This window comes from Cucumis sativus, chromosome 2 (genome assembly GCF_000004075.3).
Source record: "Cucumis sativus cultivar 9930 chromosome 2, Cucumber_9930_V3, whole genome shotgun sequence".
In the NCBI taxonomy this organism is placed as follows: Eukaryota; Viridiplantae; Streptophyta; class Magnoliopsida; order Cucurbitales; family Cucurbitaceae; genus Cucumis; species Cucumis sativus.
This window is the reverse complement of record NC_026656.2, coordinates 20,187,754-20,210,779: the sequence shown is the minus strand read 5'-3', so window position 1 is coordinate 20,210,779 and position 23,026 is coordinate 20,187,754. Positions and strand designations below refer to the sequence as shown.

The 23,026-nt window shown below is 32.2% G+C and overlaps 3 protein-coding genes across 8 annotated transcripts; 2 read left to right on the top strand and 1 right to left on the bottom strand.

Annotated features, from left to right (window-relative positions):
* Nucleotides 1-4,081: 4,081 nt before the first annotated feature.
* On the top strand, nt 4,082-9,262 carry LOC101218724 (NADP-dependent malic enzyme). Of its 2 annotated transcripts, none has more exons than XM_011651425.2 (20): nt 4,082-4,238; nt 4,552-4,748; nt 4,885-5,005; nt 5,342-5,416; nt 5,957-6,108; nt 6,189-6,294; nt 6,400-6,465; nt 6,605-6,700; nt 6,801-6,872; nt 6,976-7,059; nt 7,150-7,248; nt 7,413-7,460; nt 7,550-7,603; nt 7,692-7,790; nt 7,888-7,977; nt 8,067-8,144; nt 8,242-8,316; nt 8,420-8,510; nt 8,652-8,780; nt 8,880-9,262. In XM_011651425.2, exons 1-20 carry the CDS (start codon nt 4,209-4,211, stop codon nt 8,966-8,968), a joined length of 1,851 nt encoding a protein of 616 aa, XP_011649727.1. In that variant the 5' UTR covers nt 4,082-4,208; the 3' UTR covers nt 8,969-9,262. The 2 variants fall into 2 exon arrangements, with proteins under 2 accessions (XP_011649727.1, XP_031737340.1); XM_031881480.1 differs by having other exon boundaries at nt 4,124-4,267.
* Nucleotides 9,263-10,185: 923 nt separating this feature from the next.
* On the bottom strand, nt 10,186-15,058 carry LOC101218954 (protein cereblon). Of its 2 annotated transcripts, none has more exons than XM_011651424.2 (10): nt 14,673-15,058; nt 13,857-13,939; nt 13,682-13,759; nt 12,931-13,043; nt 12,772-12,837; nt 12,480-12,581; nt 11,844-12,399; nt 11,494-11,699; nt 11,243-11,406; nt 10,186-10,627 (listed from the first exon to the last, which is right to left on the bottom strand). In XM_011651424.2, exons 1-10 carry the CDS (start codon nt 14,810-14,812, stop codon nt 10,492-10,494), a joined length of 1,644 nt encoding a protein of 547 aa, XP_011649726.1. In that variant the 5' UTR covers nt 14,813-15,058; the 3' UTR covers nt 10,186-10,491. The 2 variants fall into 2 exon arrangements, with proteins under 2 accessions (XP_011649726.1, XP_004148396.1); XM_004148348.3 differs by having other exon boundaries at nt 13,857-13,936.
* A 298-nt stretch (nt 15,059-15,356) lies between these two features.
* LOC101219195 (histidine-containing phosphotransfer protein 4) lies at nt 15,357-21,598 on the top strand. 4 transcript variants are annotated; one of them, XM_004148349.3, is made up of 8 exons: nt 15,357-15,537; nt 16,733-17,746; nt 19,013-19,072; nt 19,805-19,938; nt 20,019-20,087; nt 20,621-20,692; nt 20,825-20,897; nt 21,354-21,598. In XM_004148349.3, exons 3-8 carry the CDS (start codon nt 19,013-19,015, stop codon nt 21,378-21,380), a joined length of 435 nt encoding a protein of 144 aa, XP_004148397.1. In that variant the 5' UTR covers nt 15,357-15,537; nt 16,733-17,746; the 3' UTR covers nt 21,381-21,598. The 4 variants fall into 4 exon arrangements, with proteins under 4 accessions (XP_004148397.1, XP_011649724.1, XP_031737229.1 ...); XM_011651422.2 differs by having other exon boundaries at nt 20,825-20,916; XM_031881369.1 differs by having other exon boundaries at nt 20,825-20,935.
* The last annotated feature ends 1,428 nt before the right edge of the window (nt 21,599-23,026 follow it).

Below are 23,026 nucleotides of genomic sequence, written 5' to 3'. Positions count from 1 at the left end.
GGTGTTTTTGAGTAATTAATTATATTGAATACAAAGAAATGGAGAGGTTTGATCAAATAGGACGGCGGGTGTAAGTGTGGGAAAGAAAATGAATTCAACCTGATTTGTCAAACAGTTGAAGCCTTCACCAGTTGGATTTACAAAACCTCTAAATTTTCCCTTTTATATTATCAACAACTTTGATTATGACCTTACCAAAAACCCACACTATTTTCTTTTTTATTTTAAAAACTCTGCCCATAGTCCATAAATGTATCTTAATTATTAATATAAATTTGGTAAGTAATTATATGAATAAACCATTACTTCTGTCCCATCTAATGCAATTTCTTTCTTTTTCTTTACATTTTACCCCTTGGTTGGTATAAACAATAACATACATGCACCTTAATTGAATAATATATATATATATATATATAGACATACTTTTAATTGGCATAGGACATGTCTTTAAAAAAACTCATGAAACAAGAAGGTTATTAAATAGAGCCTTAATTAATAATTAGAATATGATAAGATTAATTAAGTAATTTATTTTTAGATTATAGAAAATATAAACATTGTCGAAGAAGGTAATTCAATTGAAATAATTATGAATTGAAATGTTTAAAATCAGAAAGTTTCAAAGAGGACATTAAGAGAGAGAGGGCGTGGGAAGCATGGCGTGCACAACCGTATATGTTGTTGCTTAATGCGATGTGACGGGCAACGGACATCACCGGTAGGTAGTGCCAAATATGGACGGTCCTACCCTCTACCGGTTACCGGCTACCTTTTATTTCTTTTCCTTTCCTCATTTAATAATATATTTTAACTAAAATGGGGCCCACATCTCTTTTTTCGGCCCGAAACTACACGTCGTTAATTATTAATTCTTTTATATTAAATAATGTTCTCTTCCAAACTATCTAATAAATAATGTTATTTTCCAGTAAAATTGTCAAAAAGATGAATTTTGTTAGATCGTAAATAGTTATTATTTAACTTATTATTGCTATCTATAATTGGGTGTTCGTTCTTTATATATATTTTTTTCGTTACATAAATTAAACTTTGAATGTTTACATTTTGAAATTTTAAACTTATTAATTATTTATAGTTTCTAAAATTATGTAACTTTAAATTAATTAAAAGTTTGTACTAATAGTTACAACTATCACAATTTTTAATAAATCTTAAATTTTATATTTGTTTTTTAAATACTTTTTATTAAAATTGGGTAATTAATAATAATAATAATAATAATAATTTTCATGATGATTAAATTGTTTTATAAAAACCAACAAAAAAAAAATGCATAAACTAATTTAAAGATTTATGAAGATTACATAGCTATAATCAAGACAATTGAAAGCACCAATAAAGAAAATCCTATGTACATGTACTAATATCATGTTTTAATCTTAATTATTTACTTTTACTAAGTTGGTTCTTGTACTTTACTATTTGTTTATCTTTAATCCAATGTTCTTTTAACAAAATTAATATTTAAAATATTTTGCTAGCGTATTTGTTATCAAATCAATTTGGAGGAAATAAATTAAATTTTATAAACAAAATTGGACTAAATTAAACATATTTATAGTAACAAAAATCATATAAAAATATCAAAAATGATAGTTTTGTATTTTTAAAAATAAAAGTAAGTTCGTTTTATTGGAAAATTGTATTGAGTGGTAAATTAATTTAGCTATTTTACAAAAATATCTTTAAGGTTTGTGATTTTGTAAATATGCTAAAAATAATCAAATTCATGCTTTTATAGGTACACGCTAGATTTTATTTGATTTCTTTGTTATTTTCATAAATAACAAAGTATATGAACTATAAAGTTAATTTTTTTTTCACTTTTATGTTATAATTTATTTAGAGAATAATTCAAACCTACCATTTTTAACAACCTACCATTGTAATAAATTGAGTCATTAATTCACAACCACATGACATATTTTGAACTCAAAACCAAATTTATATTTAATATTCTCTTTGTCATTTAATATCCTTTTATCGTCTTTTTTAAAATATCAAATATTATAACTATTTATAAAATATAACCAAATTTATAAATAAATTTATCTATTTTATTTAGAATTTTTTTCTATATTTTATAATTAATTTCAATATTTTGGTAGGGTTAATTTTTTAATTTATTTAATAGATAGATATAATGAAAAAAAAAATGATGAGGACGATAATATATATTTCTATAATATTACGAACATTAGTTAAATTAGATTTTAAAATGTTTAACATACAAATTGTTTGTATTTAACTTATGACACTATCTGGCAGTTTAGCTACGTTCGTGTTTTGGATTAGTTTTATTTTGTGTTTAGAGGAGGAGTTTGATTTGTAGTTGTTTTCGTTCGTCATTTGGTTTTTGCTATTTTTCAATATATTTATAAAGATTAAAATTTTCTTTTAGGTTCATATATGAATAATGTTATTCAAATTTCTTAATAGATAATTTATACTTTAGTCAAAAATTTTACTTATGCTTAAGTTGAATGTCCACAAAACTTAACTTAAATTACATTCAACTTGATTAAAACATCAAAATAGGCAAGGAATATGCTTAACAACTTTTATATTCAACGGGTTAAAGTAAAACAATAATTACGTACATTAAAAGGTACCATGCAATATTTATTTATTTTGTTAAAATCAAACGTGATTATATAAAAGTTAATGTGTAATAATTAGAAGACGTATATGATGTCATTTACTAAATTATCCACGTAAATTATACGAGACTTGATCGAGAAAATGATTTTAACCCATGCTCTTATAGTTGTTTTTTTAGTACAATTAATTTAGAGTATTGTTTTAACATTTATAGATAATACAAACATTCTTATATTATCAGTGAAATGTATTTTAGTACATATAAGAATAATATATGAAAATTTAAACATGTAACGTTTTAACTTAAGAGGAAGTGTTTTGATATATAAACTAAATTAATAACGTCAAAATTAATCATCACACACGTAACGAATATACTTGACCATTTTTTTGATTCAAACAAGTTAACGTAGTCTAACTCAATTATTCTTTCCAAAAAAAGGGAAAAGTTCATATATAGACTAATTAATAAGTTCAAATATGCAATTGATCGTAAAAAGGATTATTTTTGTTGGAACATAAAGGGTTAATATTTGGGGCTTAGCAGATTTTTGTTCTTCCATAGTTGAAAATTAGTTTTAAAATTTTTAAAATAATTATACCAAACAACTCCACAGTTATAAAACATTGTTAGAAAAATAATTTTTTTCTAAATCATTTACATAATGTAAATAATTTTAACCACACCGTTCAAGTAGGAAAAAAATGATAATAAGAGTTGTAAAAAATATTACATATAATTTCTAATATGTACATTTCAACTCACATAGTGTATTTTCATTTTCTATTTCAAATAAGTAGAGTATTTAAAATAATTATTTAATGAATTTTTTTTAAAATAACAAATTCTACTATCGATAGTCGTTGATACGCTATAATGATAAACGATTATTAGTGATAGAATCCAAAATTTTGCTATAATTTGTAAATGTTTTAATTTATTTTGCTATTTAAAAAAATGTCTCATAACTTAAAAGTTTTAGGTTATTTTTTAGAAATCATAATTTCGCGAAGGAGTTTACGGTCTTCCTTCCATTAGAAAAATGAGGTTCAAAGAATATTGACAGGTTGAACCCATATAAGAATCGGCGAAAGTTTCTCTTGCGCAAGGCTCGACATACGATCTTTCATCCGTTGCAGTATCCGTTGCAGGTTTCAGAAGTTCTCCAAAATAAAAATAAAAGACTATTTTTAAATATATCGAAATGAATCAAAAGATTTATAAAATATAACAAAGTTTTGATGAGTAATATAGACTAAGATATATATTATAATATTTTGTAATTTAAAAGAATGGAAAGTGATGGAAAAGTTTTGGAATATTTTGTATGAAGTTAAGCAAAAAGAAAGAAAAAAAGAAAAAAAGAAAAAAAGAAAAAAGGAGTTTGGGGGCAAAAAAGAAAATAGATGGGAAAGGAAGGAGTGAAATGAAAGTGAATTCAATCCTCAAAGTTTGAAACTTTAGTCCCTCTTCTTCAACCAGTCACCACCCTCCTTCTGTTTCTCACTCAAGAAAACGCGGAAACCTTTCAATTCCTTCTTCTTTTCTTTTCATCCTAATTTCTATTTCCATTTTCACAATTATGCTCTTCTTCCTCCGACATCAATATCTGGTAATAATACCAAAAGAAAAGAAGAAAAGGTTCACTTTTTTATTTTAAAATTTTATATATTTTTTAATGGGGTTTGTTGAATTCTTAAAATCAATTAGTCCACGTGGGTCGTTTATGCTCTTCACATTGTCGCCATAATTCGTTGACAAAGCAAATCAATCAAAGAATAAGCAAAGAATTTTTTTATTTTTTTTTATTTTTTCATTCACTATAAAACACGAATCTTGCTGCTTTCATTTCCACCAAATTCCTTCTGTATTTCCATTCTCTCTGTGTTGCCTTTGTTTTCGCTTTAACTTTCTGCCATTCGCAGAGAAACTTGGTGTGTAGAGGAAGGAGATTTGAGATTGAAGCTTTGGGATCAATGGAGAGTTCAATGAAGAAGACAATGAGCAACGGTAGTGTTCATATGGACATGGAAGAAATTGACAATAAGTTTGAAGAAGCCTATGGAGAACACAATGCTACTGAAGATCAGCTCATTACTCCTTGGACAGTCTCTGTTGCTAGGTAAGGGATTTTAAGGAAGATATTTGCTACTAAAAACACGTTCTGTTTATTTATTATTATTATTTTTTTGTGGTTGTTTTTGCATTTGTTCTAACTTGAAAATTTTCTCATTTTTGTCTGTCTTTTGTTGTTTTAGTGGTTATTCTTTACTGCGTGATCCGATCTACAACAAAGGCCTCGCCTTTAGTGAAAAAGAAAGAGATGCTCATTACTTGCGTGGCTTGTTGCCACCAGCAGTTATTGATCAAGAGCTTCAGGTAAAGTTTAGATCTTTCTAGTTCTACCATTTTCCCTTTTATTTACTTTTTTGTTGGAATGTCTTCCTATCTTGTGTTTGGGATGGTCGAGTTAAAATTCAGAGGGGTACACTACCTAAGATGTCTCACGCTAGTGGCGTCTTGATTATGTTATATGATATTTTCTCTCTAATAATAAACTTAAGATACTGATAGCAAACTATGCAAATCTTTTTGTCCACACTCTCTTACTTTACATTTTCTGTTTGTCTTTGTTGATAGCTTAACACTTTTTCTTTTTTTATGGTATTGATTTGATGCTTGTTTACACATTTTTTTTTTTTTTGTGGGAAGCAGGAAAGGAGGATGATGCATAATCTTCGCAACTATGAAGTTCCACTACACAGATATATTGCCATGATGGATCTTCAGGTTCGATAGATGTTTCACTTGTTTATTGTTAATTTTGCTATTTGATTCCTCTCTCTGCAGCTAATGAGTTAAAGATCATTAGATGAAAAATATGAGTGTCATTGATATAAGGAGCTGTGGGGTTTGTCTTTGGAATTGAATTTTTAGGCTATATTATTAAAACGTATCTCTAAACTATGCTTTTTGTTTAAAAATATTATTATTCTTTCAAAAGTCCTAAGATTACTTTGACCTTATATAAATGTTAAAATTATCTTGGAGTCGAAATTGTTTATGATTTCTTATAGAAGTTGGGACTTGGAACTGTGTGGCGATCCAAAATTTTCACTTTTTAGTCATATCATTAAACTGCACACAAACAAGACTCTAAATCTTATTACTTATGATATGTAAGATGTTAATTTATCAAAGCCTGTTAGACAACCCAATTAAAGAATGTACTTTGCCTCCTTATCTCAATTGATGTTTGTAGTTGTACCTTTGTTCTACCTGGCCATACCACAAATTTTCCTTCATGTCTACTATCATTTGATCTTGCAGGAGAGAAATGAAAGGTTGTTCTACAAGCTTCTCATTGATAATGTTGAAGAACTGCTTCCAATTGTGTACACTCCAACCGTAGGCGAAGCTTGCCAGAAGTATGGGAGCGTTTATAGACGACCTCAAGGCCTTTTCATCAGTTTGAAAGAGAAGTATGTCATTAAACTAGCATTTATAATGTATGATTAGTTGCATTCGTTCTTAATTGGTAATCAACAATTTACCTTTCCAGGGGCAAGATTCTTGAAGTTTTGAAGAACTGGCCAGAAAGGAACATTCAAGTTATTGTTGTTACCGACGGTGAGCGGATTCTAGGCCTTGGGGATCTTGGATGCCAGGTAATAAAACTTACTGCTTCCACTCAGCTGATAAACCTTCATTTTTTCTTCTATCCTTCAGTTTTTTGTTGCATATTCTCATTTTGTTAAACTGATATCTTTCAGGGCATGGGGATTCCTGTGGGGAAACTTTCTTTATATACAGCACTTGGAGGAATTCGACCCTCAGCTGTAAGCAATGCTTTAGTTTATATACTTTAGTTAATCTCTTCCTCCCTTTGTTTATCATCAGTAATCTGAATACAACAAAGTGTTGATATCTGGAATAGTCAGGCGAGGACTAAAGTTTATAGGTGTTTATTGTGTTCAGTGCTTGCCTATAACCATTGATGTTGGTACAAACAACGAGCAGCTTCTAAATGATGAGTTTTACATTGGCCTTCGGCAGAAACGGGCCAGAGGACAGGTGAAACAATCTTTTACTCTCTTTTTACCTCCTAACTTAATGATTTCAATCCATTCATACATGAATGTTTTAATCAATTTTTGTTTTTTCCTTCATTCAGGAATACATGGAACTTTTAGACGAGTTCATGTATGCAGTAAAGAAGAACTACGGAGAGAAAGTCCTTATACAGGTTATTTGACAATTTTCAACTTACAACAGTAGGACAGAATTTTGCTTGGAGTTATGTACAAGTGATCCAATGTGTCGCTAACCATTTCTTACTTATTAAACAGTTTGAAGATTTTGCAAACCACAATGCATTCGAGTTGCTTTCAAGATATAGCTCGTCACACCTTGTGTTCAATGACGACATTCAAGTACGAAACAAACACGTGTTTCAGTTCACTCCTAATTTTTATATGTTTCAAGAGTATCTCTAACATGGTTTCAATCATTACGATATTTAGGGTACAGCATCTGTTGTTGTAGCAGGACTACTTGCAGCTCTTAAACTTATTGGAGGGACATTAGCTGACCACACTTTCTTATTCCTTGGAGCTGGAGAGGTGAGTTTCAAAATGAGTTATATTTGAAGTGTTTTGAACTGTTTTCGTCAACTTTGGCTTGTATTTCCTTGACGAATCATCTGCTTAAGTTTCATGTCTTGTCCCGTAATTTTTCATTCACTATCTTTGGTATGGTTCTTATTTCTGTCATTTGAGTGTTCTAGGCTGGAACTGGTATAGCTGAGCTTATTGCTTTGGAGATTTCAAAACAGGTACGAACCTCTTTCTACTTCTCTTCTCTTTTTTATTCTGAATCAATCAAATGCATTTATGGCTAATGATTTTTACTTGTTTTTGGCAGACTGGAGCTCCAACTGAAGAGACTCGCAAGAAGATTTGGCTCGTGGACTCGAAGGTTGTTTGGACTGACTCATTTGAATATTGTGCCTTTACACTCAAATGATCTTTCCTGTTCTAAATAAAATTATTACCATCTATTACAGGGGCTGATCGTTCAATCCCGCTTCGAATCCCTTCAACATTTTAAGAAGCCTTGGGCTCATGACCATGAATCTATCAAGGATCTTTACGGTGCCGTCCAGGTTAGTAATCTACATTGATCAGTCTTGCGTTATGTAGTCATTCTTCATAGTATATGAGACCATTTTTTAACTCAATCTTAAAACTTTATATTATTAGGCTATCAAACCAACAGTGTTGATAGGAACATCTGGTGTTGGGAAGACATTTACAAAGGAAGTTGTGGAGGCCATGGCATCCTTCAATGAGGTTCTTTCTTGTTCCTTCTAACTTTGTCATTCTTCAGTTCTAAGACAAGGAACTGTTTAAGATTAACTCAAGTGTCGATTACTATGCAGAAACCACTTATCCTTGCTCTCTCGAACCCTACGTCACAATCGGAGTGTACAGCTGAAGAAGCTTATACATGGAGCCAGGTACAATCCAAGTCTTTCAAAACAGCAGGCATAATTTTTTTTTTTGTTTTGTTTGTGCTGACCACAATATAACAATAATTCACCAAAAAACGTGCAGGGACGAGCAATCTTTGCTAGCGGAAGTCCATTTGACCCTGTTGAATATGATGGAAAAGTTTTTGTGCCTGGCCAGGTAGCTTTCATGCTTCAGAAACCATTCTTTTAGTAACCATTCAATTTTAACAGCATGGTTTGATCTTATAAGCTTTGCCTTTTCTCTTGGTAATGTCATTTAGGCAAACAATGCTTACATATTCCCTGGATTTGGCTTGGGTCTGATCATGTCGGGTACAATTCGTGTACATGACGACATGCTCTTGGCAGCCTGTAAGTGAAATTTTGGTTAATTAACCAAACTAATAATGCTTGTTTTGTGCCAATCTTTATTCTCTCTTCCTCCTTCCAATGCTTGTTGAGCTAGTCTCCGAGTTGGAGCTTGATTTAACGGTTTTTTTCCCCTCATTGCAGCGGAGGCTCTGGCTGCCCAAGTGAGTCAGGAAAACTATGATAAGGGCTTGATTTACCCTCCTTTTACCAACATCAGAAAGATATCTGCTAACATTGCTGCCAAAGTTGCTGCTAAGGCTTATGAACTTGGTTAGCATCTCTCTCATTTTCTTCACATTGTGATTTAATTCATTCATAAACAAACCAATGACAGAAAAAGTTAACTAACAACATGGCATTACATTGCAGGTCTGGCTTCTCGTCTTCCTCGACCAAAGGATCTCGTAAAATTTGCCGAGAGCTGCATGTACAGCCCCCGCTATCGTAGCTACCTTTAAGCGAATATTGTAGTTTTAGTCCTCTAAAATCTTCCATCATTTTTTGTTTTGTGTAATTTGTTGTTTTTAGTCCTGGCATTAGCATAGGACATGCCTTAAAAAAAAGCTTTGTTACTTTTCTTTTATCTTATTGTTGTGTTTCTGAAGTTCTTTATCTCTTATGTTACATTCATTTGTTATTTATAGATCGAGTAATGTATTAGGCATTTTCAACTAAATGAAATTATTTGTGAGAAAAAGTAATAAAGAATAAAGCAGCAATTGACTGCTTGATCTGATGAGACCATTTGAAAATCATACTCTTTTCCTTATTAGTCTCACCTCCACATTGTCAAAAGACTACTGGAAAATTTCCCCTTCCTACAATAAGCAAAGAAGTTTAAAATTATTAAAATTCTACTTGAAGAAGGGTCAAAATGTATATACATATATATACATACAGTAGCTAAGTTTAGAAAAAAAAGAAAACACTAGACTTTGCGATTAGTTTAAAAAATACTCGCTCTTTCAAGAGTAACAAGATTATACTTGGTAGTAAAAAAAAATGTTAGTATTGACCAAAATTTGTAAACAGAATGAAAATATGGACTTGGGCAACGTTAAAAAATTCTAAATTTGAAACATTTATGAAAGGTTAGGTGTAATGGTGAAACTTTTGAAAGGACTATTTTTTTTAAAATTTACAACAAAACTCAATGGTATTATTAGCCTAGATGCCATCAACAGTTTTCTATTGTACTTGTTTCTAATGAAAACTTTGAAATTTTCTTATAGAAGAATTTGTATGTCTTGTTAAGTAGAATTCTGAATTTTAATTTAGATTTTTTTGTTCAATTGATGTAGTATTTTTATGATTAGATTTAGTTTAACATTAAAATTAAGATTACTTTTTATTTTTATTTTAATTAATTAGGATTAATATTAGTTACTATTTAGGATTAGTTTGCTTTCACTATAAATAGAGTGCTTTTCTTCTCATAATCACAACTTTTGATATTCAATAAAATTCTCTCATTTGGTATACACCATTAATGAAACCTCAATTTTCAATTTTGTAATTTTGAAAGTTTGAACTTCAATGACAGTTGCAAATTTAGGGCCAACATGCCATTTAACCAAATAACTATGTAATCAACAACAATAATAATTGCACTTGTTGTATGATGTTCATTGTTGAAAACATCAATAAATAAGAAACACAAAATAGGCAACAGCACTGACAAAATTTGACACATTTTAATTTGATTACTGAAATATGTTCGACCCAGCAATTCCTCCCGCTACCTTGAATAGAATATAGTTGCAATAAACTGTTTATTACATGTCGCATATGAATATTATATATATATATATATATAGTCTATATCTAGATTTGAGGGAGAGCAGTTGCTCCAGTCGTGAACTTGTAAAGGTTATTGAAACAGAATCACTCATCTATGGAAGCAAAGTTTTCTCAGATACAAACATGAACTTTCTCTACAGACTAGAAAGAAGTTCAGAAAAAGCTAACCAAAGTGGACGTATCAACGTGTGGCATCCGCTAGCTGGGAACATCGTATTCCCCAAAACGATTTGGGTTTCAGATTCCTATTTGTGGCAGTAAAAAGCCATCCTAATTGAGTTTCACAAGTTGCACAGATTGAGATTGTCCACGCGTATCTAAAAGAACAAAAGTTAAAGAGTTTCAGCCTTTCCAATTGCAAGAGAAAAGATTTAAGAAGAAAACACAAAACAGTCGTTTCCATGTTCCATCTCAAACTACTGATATGCAAAAGTGAGAGTAGTTCAACAGTAATTGATATGCATTCTTTCTCTTTAAGTCGGTTTCAAATATCTAAACCCCGCTGGCCCACTTGTATTAACCTAAAAAAAACTGAACATACATAAATATCAAGAAACTTGTTTTCTCATACAGTCAATATTTGCATTTGTGTCTTGTTCTCAACATGTATGGATTTCCACAAGAAAAGCTGTCTTGATCCTACGTCTAGGTCTGTAATATCATGCCCCATCCATAGGCCGTCTTAAACAATGAACTATTTGTAGATTTACTTTTTTTATTTTATATTTATTTAGATCATATTCTAGTTTTTTTAATCTTTCATTAATTAGTCAATATTCTTTGCTTAATGTAGCTAGTTTCATTTTATGCACTTTCCTTGGAATTATATCAACTTAACTTTTTGGTAACCAAGCTGCGGTCAACTTCTATATAAGAAAGAGAAGAAAAGGCCAACCATAGGTTCAAAGAGAGAGGTTCGATCAATATCATACCCAGGGAACCAACTATATTCTGTCTGAGCTCGTCCTCTGAGTGCTAAGCCATTTGCTCTATAAAGAGTCATTATTTCATGAACATAACCATGGGGGTTCACGTAAGCACCGAACGGACCTTCATTAGGCATCACCAACATATCACTGTGCTTGGCTATAACTGTCTGCATAAAAGGAAATTACATATAAAAACAATGAGCAGCTATCATTATAACTGCCTTAGAATGATTACACGGTGCTAGCATACATACCTTGCAGTTTTTACATTGGATGATATCAATAGACTTGAGTAATTCAATTTCCCGACGCAATCTATATGAAATGCCATCAATCTCCAAAAGCTCTTGTCTAGTAGATTCAGAAACTGGAATCTTACTAGCAATATAGAAAGATAAGATGTCTGGATTCTTCACAAAACCATCCATGTTTGGCGCCCCCACTATCTGCTTCCACATAGCTGCAAATAGTGATGACTAGGAATTAAAAAATGAATTAACACTTTCATGCCAAAATGATCACAGAATGTGAAAACCAAGAAAAACAAAAACAAAAGAATGACCAAGTTTAAGGTTGATGAGTGAAGGAGAGAAACTCAGATCACCTGCGGCTTTTTGAGCAAGACAATATGAATCATACATTGAGTAAACCCAATATGGCCAAAATGCTTTTGAAACCCTGTGCATCGGATTAAAACTTGAGTTTCTTCGGCATCTTTTGAGTTCTTTGCTCTCGCTAGATTCCCTAGCTGATGTGGAACTCTTTCCAATGTCAGAGGCAGGTTTCTCATTTTCCTTCTCGCAATCGGAATGCATTGACCCTAAAGAATCAGAGTCATTTAGATGTGACATCGAATGTTGGTGTTCTGCCTCCGATCCAGACATCTCCTCATCGCTACAAGATTCACTGGAATCAATTGCTGCATTGTGGATTTTCTTCTCTCTCAATGAAAGCTCACGTTCAAAGCTTTCCTCTGAATTAGAGGCAGAATCATCCTCCTCATCCCTGGACGTAAATGATCTAGAGCAAGGAGTATATGAAGCCAATGCACATGAGAGACCGTGCCGCTGAACAGTACTCCTAGGAGCCAATTCTCCAAAAGCATCCCGTGGAGCCCTTAATGGCAAATCTTCCTGGATAATTTGAACTTCTCCACATGGCTAAAAAGATTGCAATCTTAATTAAAAAACAGGAAGAAGTAAATAAAACAAATGATTCAAGGACAACAATTTGCTCTAACCACTCCCTCAACATCAATCCAACGACGTCTAAGACGAAACCGTTGCTTCCCTCTGGCAAGAACATTAAGTGAACCATCCTCCAACCTTCGAAACTGCCGAATCTGTAATAGAGAGGATTGGCAGGTATATGGATGCATATCATTAGAGGTATGGCAGCCGTTACATTAAGGATTAGATAGAAGCTAAAGAACCCCAAATTTTGGCTTGAGGCCAAACTACAGATATGAAATGCTTTTGGAATAACTCCAGAAAAGGAAAAGACCATTGAGATAAAAATGGAGCCAATAATACCTCTGCAGTTGTCCCAATATTGGCAAAACGTAGTCTTTCACTATCAGAATCCAAGGAGACATGAACCTGAAATAGACGTTTATCTTGCTAGAGATACCAATAAAGGATATCAAGGAATCTATGAAAATTATATGCCAATGCCTAAATTCGAGCACATACCACACCTATAGTATTAGGGGTGTCAAAGTGAGTCAACACTCTCTCAATGGCTGCAATAAAATTTGATTGTATCACCCTCAGAGGTAGAGTGGCTTCTGGGAACAACACAACACCTGCGACATATGTGAATTCCAAATGACATACTAAGACCAGATAGGAAAAAGTAACCGCAGGAAGGTTATAGATGGCAGTTGATCAGTCCAATCATGAAAAATTGAACTTGTATGCTCAAAGTTGGAACTGAATTGAACTATTCTTCATTCTGCGAACAGTTATATCTAAACTCTTGAGATATGCATGCAGGGCCTGCAAGTCATCTAGACGTGTCAAGAAAGAGGAAGAGGGTGAAGTGCTTGCTGCTTCAGATGATAACTAGTCATGAACTATAAATTTGAACATGTATGGTTACAGCATTAATCTATTTAATCAGCTCCCTCCAAGGATAAGAACACCCTGTTCCAAGTCATCGTGCAACTTTTCCATCGTACTCTTATGAAATTGTTGCATTTAGCAAATCCATGGAAGAAAACAGTTCTTTTTTGACAAGAACATAGAAAAAAACGATGACTTTAGCAAAGTTGTATAATTTCCAGGTTTTGACTCTCCTGATTACAGTGATATTTGATGGTATGATTTGTAGGTTTAAAAGATTAAAGAGGGGAAGATTGTAACCATCCTAATCAACTTAGGGTACTTAAACCCATGCAATCAATGCTTGAAGCAGAATGAGGATGCAGAAGCAGACAAATACCTTCAAGATAAAATACAGGTAGGTTCAGGATGGCACCCCCATCCAAGAAAGCCATTCTGTGATGAGCATCTTCAACCTCTGTTACATGTAACCACAGGAGGTCTTAGTAGAAGTCTACCCCAAATGGAATTAACATGAATACTCGAAATATTAATCAGCAAATAAAAAATCATACCACCAAGATACGTATGCAAAGATGCCAAAGAGGAATTGAAAGTAAATTCAGGAAAGGCCTCAGTACCACCATGACCATTACTACTTTGATGAAGCCGGAAAAAAACAGGATTTGTCAGAACCACTCAAAATAATAATAAGAACAACAGCAGCAGAAAATGGCAAAGGAAGACGTAAGAAGGAACGTGTGAATTTGTGACATTAAAGAAATTATATCGAACGGATTATTTTATTTATTTACTTATTTCAATTCATTAATAAAATCACCTTTTGCTGAGCGGATTACTAAATCTCGCAAAAGATTAGAATAACCTTGTAGTTTCAGTTGAAGAAAAACTAAAAGAGGCATGGAATCTAACAATTATGCCAGTCCGTCTATAGAAGGCCTTAAATAGATATCCCTTCTTAACTTAATGAAAGAAAATAATCTAATCGATTCCCACTTGCCTATTGTAAGTTTCCTGATACCTTCACATAGAGTGAAACAAAACATATAATTAAAAGAACGAACTATTCTCAAATCTCTACATAGGTTTCAACTTCTTCAAAAACATCCGTATCATGTAAAACAACCAATTACCGAGCGAGAGACATTTTCCTTTGACTTGGTTATAATAAATTATCATCGAGTTAGGCCATGTAGTGAACCGACGCTAGTATTTGGAGACTTGAAACGTAAATCCTAAAAACAATCTAAAGCATTCTTCAAATTGAAATTCGAAGATCAAATAACTAACGGCTACTTTTTCAAATCAAAGTAATGCGGAAAAACCCTATGAGTAAAAGCGAGAAATGAAATCGAGGATGTAAACGTTACATAGCATCGCGATCATCATTATCATCATCATCTGAGTCATGGAGGTAATCAACTTCTTCAACTTGTAACTCCTCATTATCAAGCTGAAGAATCTGCTCGATCTGGTGCCTCTCTCTCTCCAACAGCCTTTGGTCTTCCATCGTTTAGGGCTATTGTATACAGAAAAATGAGAATTTCATTGATCTACAGAAGCAGTAGAGGCGGACGGCAACGGAGCTCAGGTTACTGAACGGGAAGACACGATGATAGATTGATGAATGAATGGATAAAAACTCAAAGAAATTTCTGTGCCGACGATGTGATCGAGCTTTGCCGCATCAGCAAATGGCGCCAACTGCAATAAGGGATGCGTCTCCCCCTCCCCTCAACTGTAACCAAAATTTATTGTTTCTTACCATTAGTAAAAGTGTTAACACTTATAATATTAAATTAGTTTAAAGTAATTAAACACATTTCTTAAAAATGTAGAAAACATAAAAAGAAAAAAAAAAAGCAAAATCAACCAAATATTTTTTAGTGAATTTTTGTGTTTTAAATATAGCAAAAATTATTTAGTTTTTTCAATATCTATTTTTTTTTTTTTTTGGGTACTAAATAATAATAGTAAATTTTTAATTGATAAATTGTTACAAAAACACAAATTACGTCAGCATTTACATTTTGTGCGGTAAGATAAGACTTATTAAAGTTTTAAAATTAATTTGTAAGAAAACTTGATAGAGGGTAAGATCTTTAAGTTGTGCCAACGAGAGAAAATGCCATGGATTTCTCAGCTAGTTTTCGAAGCGAGCTGCTTCCGATCTTACTGTTAGAGGTGATTTTCAATGCTGTCGTTGGGTTTTGGTAGCTCAATCTGCTGCGCCAAGTAATTCTCCTTTCTACCGGACTGCTTATTTATTTAGAACTCGGTTTGTAAATTTAGATTTGAAGTATCGCTGGATGATATTGATGACGTAGTATTAGAATTGGGTGTCTGGGTAGTTTACAATAGCTAATGTTTCTGATGATTTGAGTTCTTGCTTTGACTAAAATGTATGATGGGAGTTCGACAACGTTGGACTTTTCTGCATGGAAATTGAAGCTTATTAGCGGTATTTTATTAAAGGATAACCAAAAGCAAGAAGGAAGATGAAATAAAGAGCCAGAAATAGAAAGGAATATAGGGATAGTCGCCAGCATGATGCCCAATTTTCTTTTTGATGTTCCATAGTGTTTCAATTATTGTGTCTTTATGGGTCTGGTGCCATTCATCTTCTGGAGAAGCGAACATTTTGTTCATCACCTAATTACCTGTGGCGTTTCTTTAGATTTAATTTGTATTATCGATCAACCAAAATGAAACACACTTATCTTAAGGTGACATTGTTGCTCATCCTCCCCTGTCCTCTGCCATCAGTGACAGTAAGAACTCCAAGGGTGTCAGATAGTTTTCATTGGCTAAATTATGAAATCGGTTGAGCAACATGCTAAGATCATCTCAAGTTATATATGTTTTTTTGGGTTAGGCTTGGGAATTTGTATCCGATCATTTCCAGAAAGTTGTAAGTGCACAAGTATCTGACACGTACGCCTAGGACACACAATGAACTCTATTAAAAAATAGTGAAACAAGACCCACTATCAACAACCCATTTGAGAGGCTTTTTAAGTTGATTATAATTAAGTTCTACACATTTTCTCCGTGCAAACACACTTCACTCTCAAGACTTAACGCACAATCTGCCTTTGAAAAAAAAAAAAAAGAAAACCCATTATGCTACCCGATTCTTCTTTCTAACTTTAGTTGTGTTTGTGTCGGACGTGTATTATGGACATATATCGAACACTTATTAGTACAATAAATGTATTACAAACTAGTTATGTAAAGTCAAAGTAGGTTCAACATTTGTTAGATATGTATCAAACTCTTTTTAAGATATCCATTGGTATCATGTAACTTTATGATTTTCAACAAGTGACAATATTTTTGTTACCATTTCCACAATTTTGGCTTCTCGCAAATAAATTGTTTGACTCAACTTATGTGGACGATATATTGATACTTATTATTTTGTCCAAAGGTGCTCCAAAAAAAAGCAGAAATATTGTGGATGCTACCATGAATTTCCATGATACCCTTGGATTCTTGTGGGATGAACAGAATAGATGCTTCTGGAATAATAAAGAGCAGTCGACGTGATAATAAAACTAAAGTTTACTTTTGGATGTTCTAACACCACTCACAAGTTTTGGACTCTACCAGTGAGCACATAGTTGATGAGAAAGAAAACTTTCATTGAGACCCCACAGACGATTTTATAATGCCTCTGTCTCTTCTTCAATGTTATAGGAAATTTTATGTTTTCTGTTCTGTTTTATATCCCTTATCTATTGATTTGGCTATTATAGTTTTTCAGATCATAGTTTTTTTTGGCTCAGCATACTTGTACAAATTTTCCTTCGGCACATAATAGGATATAAGTTTTTGAAAATAATTTTTAATCAACATGCTTAGAGTGGATTTTGCTATGTGAGCCCATATTACATGACATGAGAGGCATAGCTGCAGAAGCTTTCTAGTTAAAATTATAGGGCCTATGAGATATCTCGTGCTTCTTATCATCATTTTGTGGCTACAGTACAAACGTAAAAATGGTAGGTAGGGGACATTTTTGAGGTGGGTTTATGCATATTCATTTTTTTAAAGGAGTGGGGGATGGAAAACTGAAAAGGTGGCACCTTTTTTGCTTAAATGCTATTGAGGCTCTAGATAATATCTTTTTCTTTTATTCTAGTCCTGTCACAACATGTATTCATTTATAAATAAACTCTGCACTACGTGTCGGGTTTATCATATCCTTGCTGTGATTCTTATCAATTTTGGTAGACTGATAATGAAGAATATCAACCCCATCGCTGAAGAAAGGAGGGGAACACATTAATTCATATTCTCAATCTCATTCAGTGCACCCACAGCTTTTGCAAAGGAGGGGATGTGACCGCATATTTGCAAAAATCACTGCTAAGATGTCAAATGGCGCAGCAAATATCGACAGAGAGAGGAATGAAGGGGACCATGTTCTGCTAGCCTAAAGGTAATATTCTCTTTCAATCATTTGCCCCCCTAGTTGGTCCTTCATTCTTTATCTTCTGATGTTTTTGGTTGCAAATTTTGTTTACCAGAACTATTAAGAATATATGAATTATAGTAACAACCAGTCATTCAGACCAAGAGAATTTGTTGTACATATTTGATGAATTGACTTATTTATATAAGAGTACTTTTTCAAATTTTATCTGGGACCTAAATCGTGTTTATGTTTAATGGATGGGGGTGTTCTCAAGTTAAGCCCCTAACTCTGATTCCTAAGGTTGAAGTTGATCTTCATCTGCCTTTTCTCGTTCTTCTGCACCAAATAACATTTTCCTTGTTGAGCTGAAAAGGTTATCGTTTACTGTTTGACGTTAATGTTTAATTTAACATGCTTTTCTATTAAAGGTTGTAATATGGGGGCAGGCTTAAGAATAGAATAGAACTGGCCAAGCGTTCAAGCAGTTTTCATTCACTGGATAGTTTAAATTGCTTACTTTCACTTTGGAAAATCACTCATCATTGACTTGACTCTTATTCCAATTTCCCACATGGTATTTGGACCATTAGTTCGTTCATTGTTGTCGCTAATATAATAACAGATTAATGGTATTATTCCGACTCCCTTTCTTTTGCATGTGGATCCTTAGATTTTATATGAAAAAAGATGTGATTCCTCTTGACTGGGATCTTTCTGTTTTTGGGGAATTAAGGATTCAGAGCCATTCCTTCAAATCTAGGATAACCAGGAATTGCTCAAAAAAAAAAAAAAAAATCTGTTGCAGTGTGTGTAACATTACACCCTAAAAACACCTGCTTCGTAGAACTTACCATTTGGAATCTTTACTCACTTAGTCACTTGGTTCCGTATTACTTATAAGCATGTAAACATAGAATTTGATTGACACGTAGGTTGCAACCCTTTATTTCTTTTCCTTCTTTTATCCATAGATTTGGATTGTTCTTTTAAATGTTCTTTTCAATAAATTGATTGAATCATCACTTTTTGGTTTCATTATGGCTTCAAGAGATTGAGCTCATAAACGATAATATATGGCATTTAAACTGCAATGGCAAAAGAAGAAAATTTAGCGATGATAAACTCTTCTGCATCCTTCTATCTTATACTTGTTCCACATGCGAGCCTATAAATACCTCTGATTGGCATATTGTTGTATAAATCAAAGAACGCAAAAAACTTAAATCTAGTTCTCAGCTCCTCTATTGTTTATTTCCATATAAAATCTGCTTCTTTTTTCTGGGGAGGAAGATGGACTCAAACCTTTTGCACCGTCAAGTTGCCTACACGAAGAGGTGCCTTTTTGAGCAGGTTTATTTTCAAATACAGGAAGTTCTTTCACTTTTCTTGTGTTTTCTCATGGTGCAAGTACTCTAGAACAGTTTAACTTATACTTTGCATCAAGCATGTTGGAGAATCCTTGGTTCATAGTTTTCCGTACAGTGCATAAAGTTAACTACCAAGCTTTGTGTCTAATTCGAAGGGAAGGTTTAGCCTTTCGATGCATTAGTGGATGGGGAACCATTTTTCCTTCGTATAGAAGCCAAACTGAGCCATCTGTGTCCAAGAAAATATTCATGCTCTTCATCTTTGGACATAATAGAAGATTTGGTTACTGAACTTGTACTTGAGAGTAATGTAAAACTAAAACCACAAGACTCTGAATATTTGGTTAAAAAATAAACTTTTATTTATTTTCTCAAGTTGTTCCTCCAGGGTTTAAACGGTGAGATGGACTAAACATGAAGTGAAAGGTCTCAGCTGGTTCTTGGTTGATTGGTTCATAATAGTACTGGATGATTACAGTTGTGCTATATGTTTTGGGCCAGCATAAATTATCAGCAGACCAGGAACAAGACAAAACTAAATTTATAAAATGCTAGGCCAGTTATTATGATTCTAGTGAATCTTAGCATTCACGTCCATATTGGATATTCCTTCAGTTTTGAAATTTGTGAATTTTTAGTTATATTTATTTATTTCAAATGATTGGCAAATAACTTCGACATAAATGGTTGAACCAGACAGAATTCTTTGTTGCAGGGTTATCTTGATCGTGATCAATTCACTCAGCTTGAAGAACTGCAGGATGATACTAACCCAAATTTTGCTGAAGAAATTGTGTCTTTATTCTACAATGATTCAGCCAGACTCATACGAAGCATTGAACAAACCATGTGAGTATAGAGCTTTAAAACTGATCAAAATCATTCTGGTGACCATTTATTCGAGCCTATTGTTTTACTGGCTTGTACAGGGCCAGTAAGCCTACCGATTTTGAAAAGCTTGACAACGACATGCACCAGTTCAAGGGTAGTAGCTCAAGGTAAAACCCATTAGGGAGAATTTTCTATACTATGGATGGAAATCTTTTATACCACCTCAACTTCTTGTATGCCACGTCAACACACTTTTAAGAATAGGATAGAACCCAGTAACATTAATGTGGAGTTCGTTAGTAAGTAAGAACACAAAATTTATAGTGTGAACATAGGGAGTATGGTACTTCCTCATAATCTCGTAGAAGATTAATTGATCTAACTTTAGAGTTGAATATTTTTGTATAATGCATTAGAGATGATTATAAACATGTTTTCTTTCAAGTTAATATCAATGGGAAAAGAGTAATCGTGTTTTGGCAGAAACTATTCTTTGGTACTTAATTCGTTGTTGATAAATCTATGTGAGGATGCATTTGATTGTTCTGGAATATTGGTTCAACGATGACGTCATTTTATCTTTAGTGAAAAGTTGAATCCTCCATGTGTATGAAGGTCTATTTCATGACAATGAAATATGGTGGTAGTGTCTCTGTCTGTTTAAGAAAATTGTTTTAATTCGCTTTAATTTTGTTGCTAGCATTGGAGCCAATAGGGTGACAGATGCATGTTCACAATTCAGAGAATACTGCTTGGCAGGAAATCTTGAAGGGTAATGATACTAATTTCTATATTATAAAGTTCATATATTAAGTCTATATTATAAAGTTCATATATTAAGTTTACACAAGCAAATGATAACTAAACTTGGTAACTTCTTTTCTTTTCTCCTTTTGTTATATAGATGCACAAGGAGTTTCCAGCAAGTGAAACAAGAGCACGAAATTCTGAAGAAGAAGCTTGATACCTATTTCCAGGTTTGATACCTATTTCCAGGTTTGATACCTATTTCCAGGTTTCTTTTTTCTCTCATTAATAATATAAACTGGTTAAATTAGGCAAAATAACCCAAATAACTTTGATTATTTTCATTTTTACCGTTGAAGTGTAAAGAATAAAAAGCAGGTGTGACATAGATGTATTCAATTTAATTCTATAATGATTATAATGATATCTCTTCTGTGATGAAATAAATGGAAAACAATGATTTTAATCTTCTATATGGCATCTCTTAATTTTAAATTTTTATACATAACTATGACATCAGTTTTTGTCATCTATTCTAGTTGAACATATATATATTTCAGAACAATTTCAAAGTTCAAAGACAAAGATTAAACATATAAAGATCTAGGAGCATATCGAAATCTACCGATACTGTACATATGTTATATGTATTTTTCTCATGCATATGCATTTGTTTCTATTTTCAGCTAGTTAGACAAGCTGGGAAAGGTTGAGAAGGTGGGAGGGCACCAAGGTGGATATAAGATTATGTTGAGCCTACAGCTTTCATTTTGTCTAAATTACACAATCTTTTCTGATGTATATAATACTCCCTTGTATTAAATATCATATCATGTATGCTCTTTCCATTTATAGGTCGTTATTTTTGCAAAGGATGAATAATAACAAAGAAAAAAAATCTACATAAATATAAAATATCTTCTTCTCATTATATCTTATGGAATCTTTAATTCTAGAAGGAATTTCCCCCCCAAAACATATTTAAGTTCAATAAACTAGTGTGATATTTTATATGTGCAATCTTTAGGATGTTTTCATTTATATAGCAATAAAAAAAATAATATTCCTTTCATAAATTGTAATATTACTCTTGACCTTATAAGAATAGAATTCATTTTGAATATTGGATGGTGTGACTATGACCTATAATAGAAATTTGAATCACTGCACCAATCTAGATTTTAAAATCAATAGTATTATTGCAAATTCAGGAAGGTATTAATAATATATGTCAACAAGTGTACAAAACAATACCAAATTATAATAAACATTTGTTATGTAATCTATATCTATTTTCAACCATTTGAATAGGTTTTTTATAAGAAATTTTTTTCAACCATTTGAATAGGTTTTTCATAAGAAAAAAAAGTTGGAAAAGAGATGAATATTTGAAATGGTAATTAACAATTTGACGTCTTATCTACTAAATTATGGTTCAAATTGGTACGTGTTAAATGAACATAGCGAGCATGGACACAAATTAAGCATTTTAAGGGACCAACATACACATAAATACAAATAAATGAAGGGACAAATTTAGAAAATTTAAAATAAATAGGAAGGGGAAGCAAAAGAGTCCAAAAAAGAATTTGAACCATTCTCCCCAAAAGGTTTAAAAGATAAAAGATAAAAGAGATATACTCAATCTACCAACTGAATTTCTACACTTTTCCAAAAACCCATAAGTTTCAAATCCAAGGTTCTTATTAAAAACAAAAAGTTCACAAATCCAAAAACAAGAGTAACTAATTATAATCAAACCCTCAAACCCACCATTAAAATTATGTTAAAGGCTCTTTTTCAAATCATGGTCTTGCTTGTCATGCAACAAAAACCAACCTCCCTACCAAAACAACCCAAAGTTTCAAATCAAATATTTGAACGATAAGTAATTATAATGAATGACAATGACAAGTTGAAGAATAATAATTAGTATATAGCAACATTTTATAAAAATTGCAAATACAACAAAATTTATCGATAATAAACTTTTATCACTGATGGACTCTTAATTGTCTATTATTGATAGATCAAATCTATCACTTATCGTTGATAGATTTTGACATATTTTGCTATAGTTACAAATATTAAATATACTTTCTATATTTGCAACTATCTCTAATTTATTTGCATTAAAAAAAGTGTTGTAAAATTATTGGTTTAAAGTTTTGAATTTCTTGTGTCGTAAGATAACTTATTCAATAACCTTTTCTCTCCTTAAATCATCTTCGAGGATCTCCAAAATTATATGTGGATGTTATTTTCGTTTCAATTGAATTTATTCTGTATGAGTAATTCAAAAAGAATTATTGTAAAATATTTCACAAATAAAACATATTCTAATAGTTTATTTTTATAT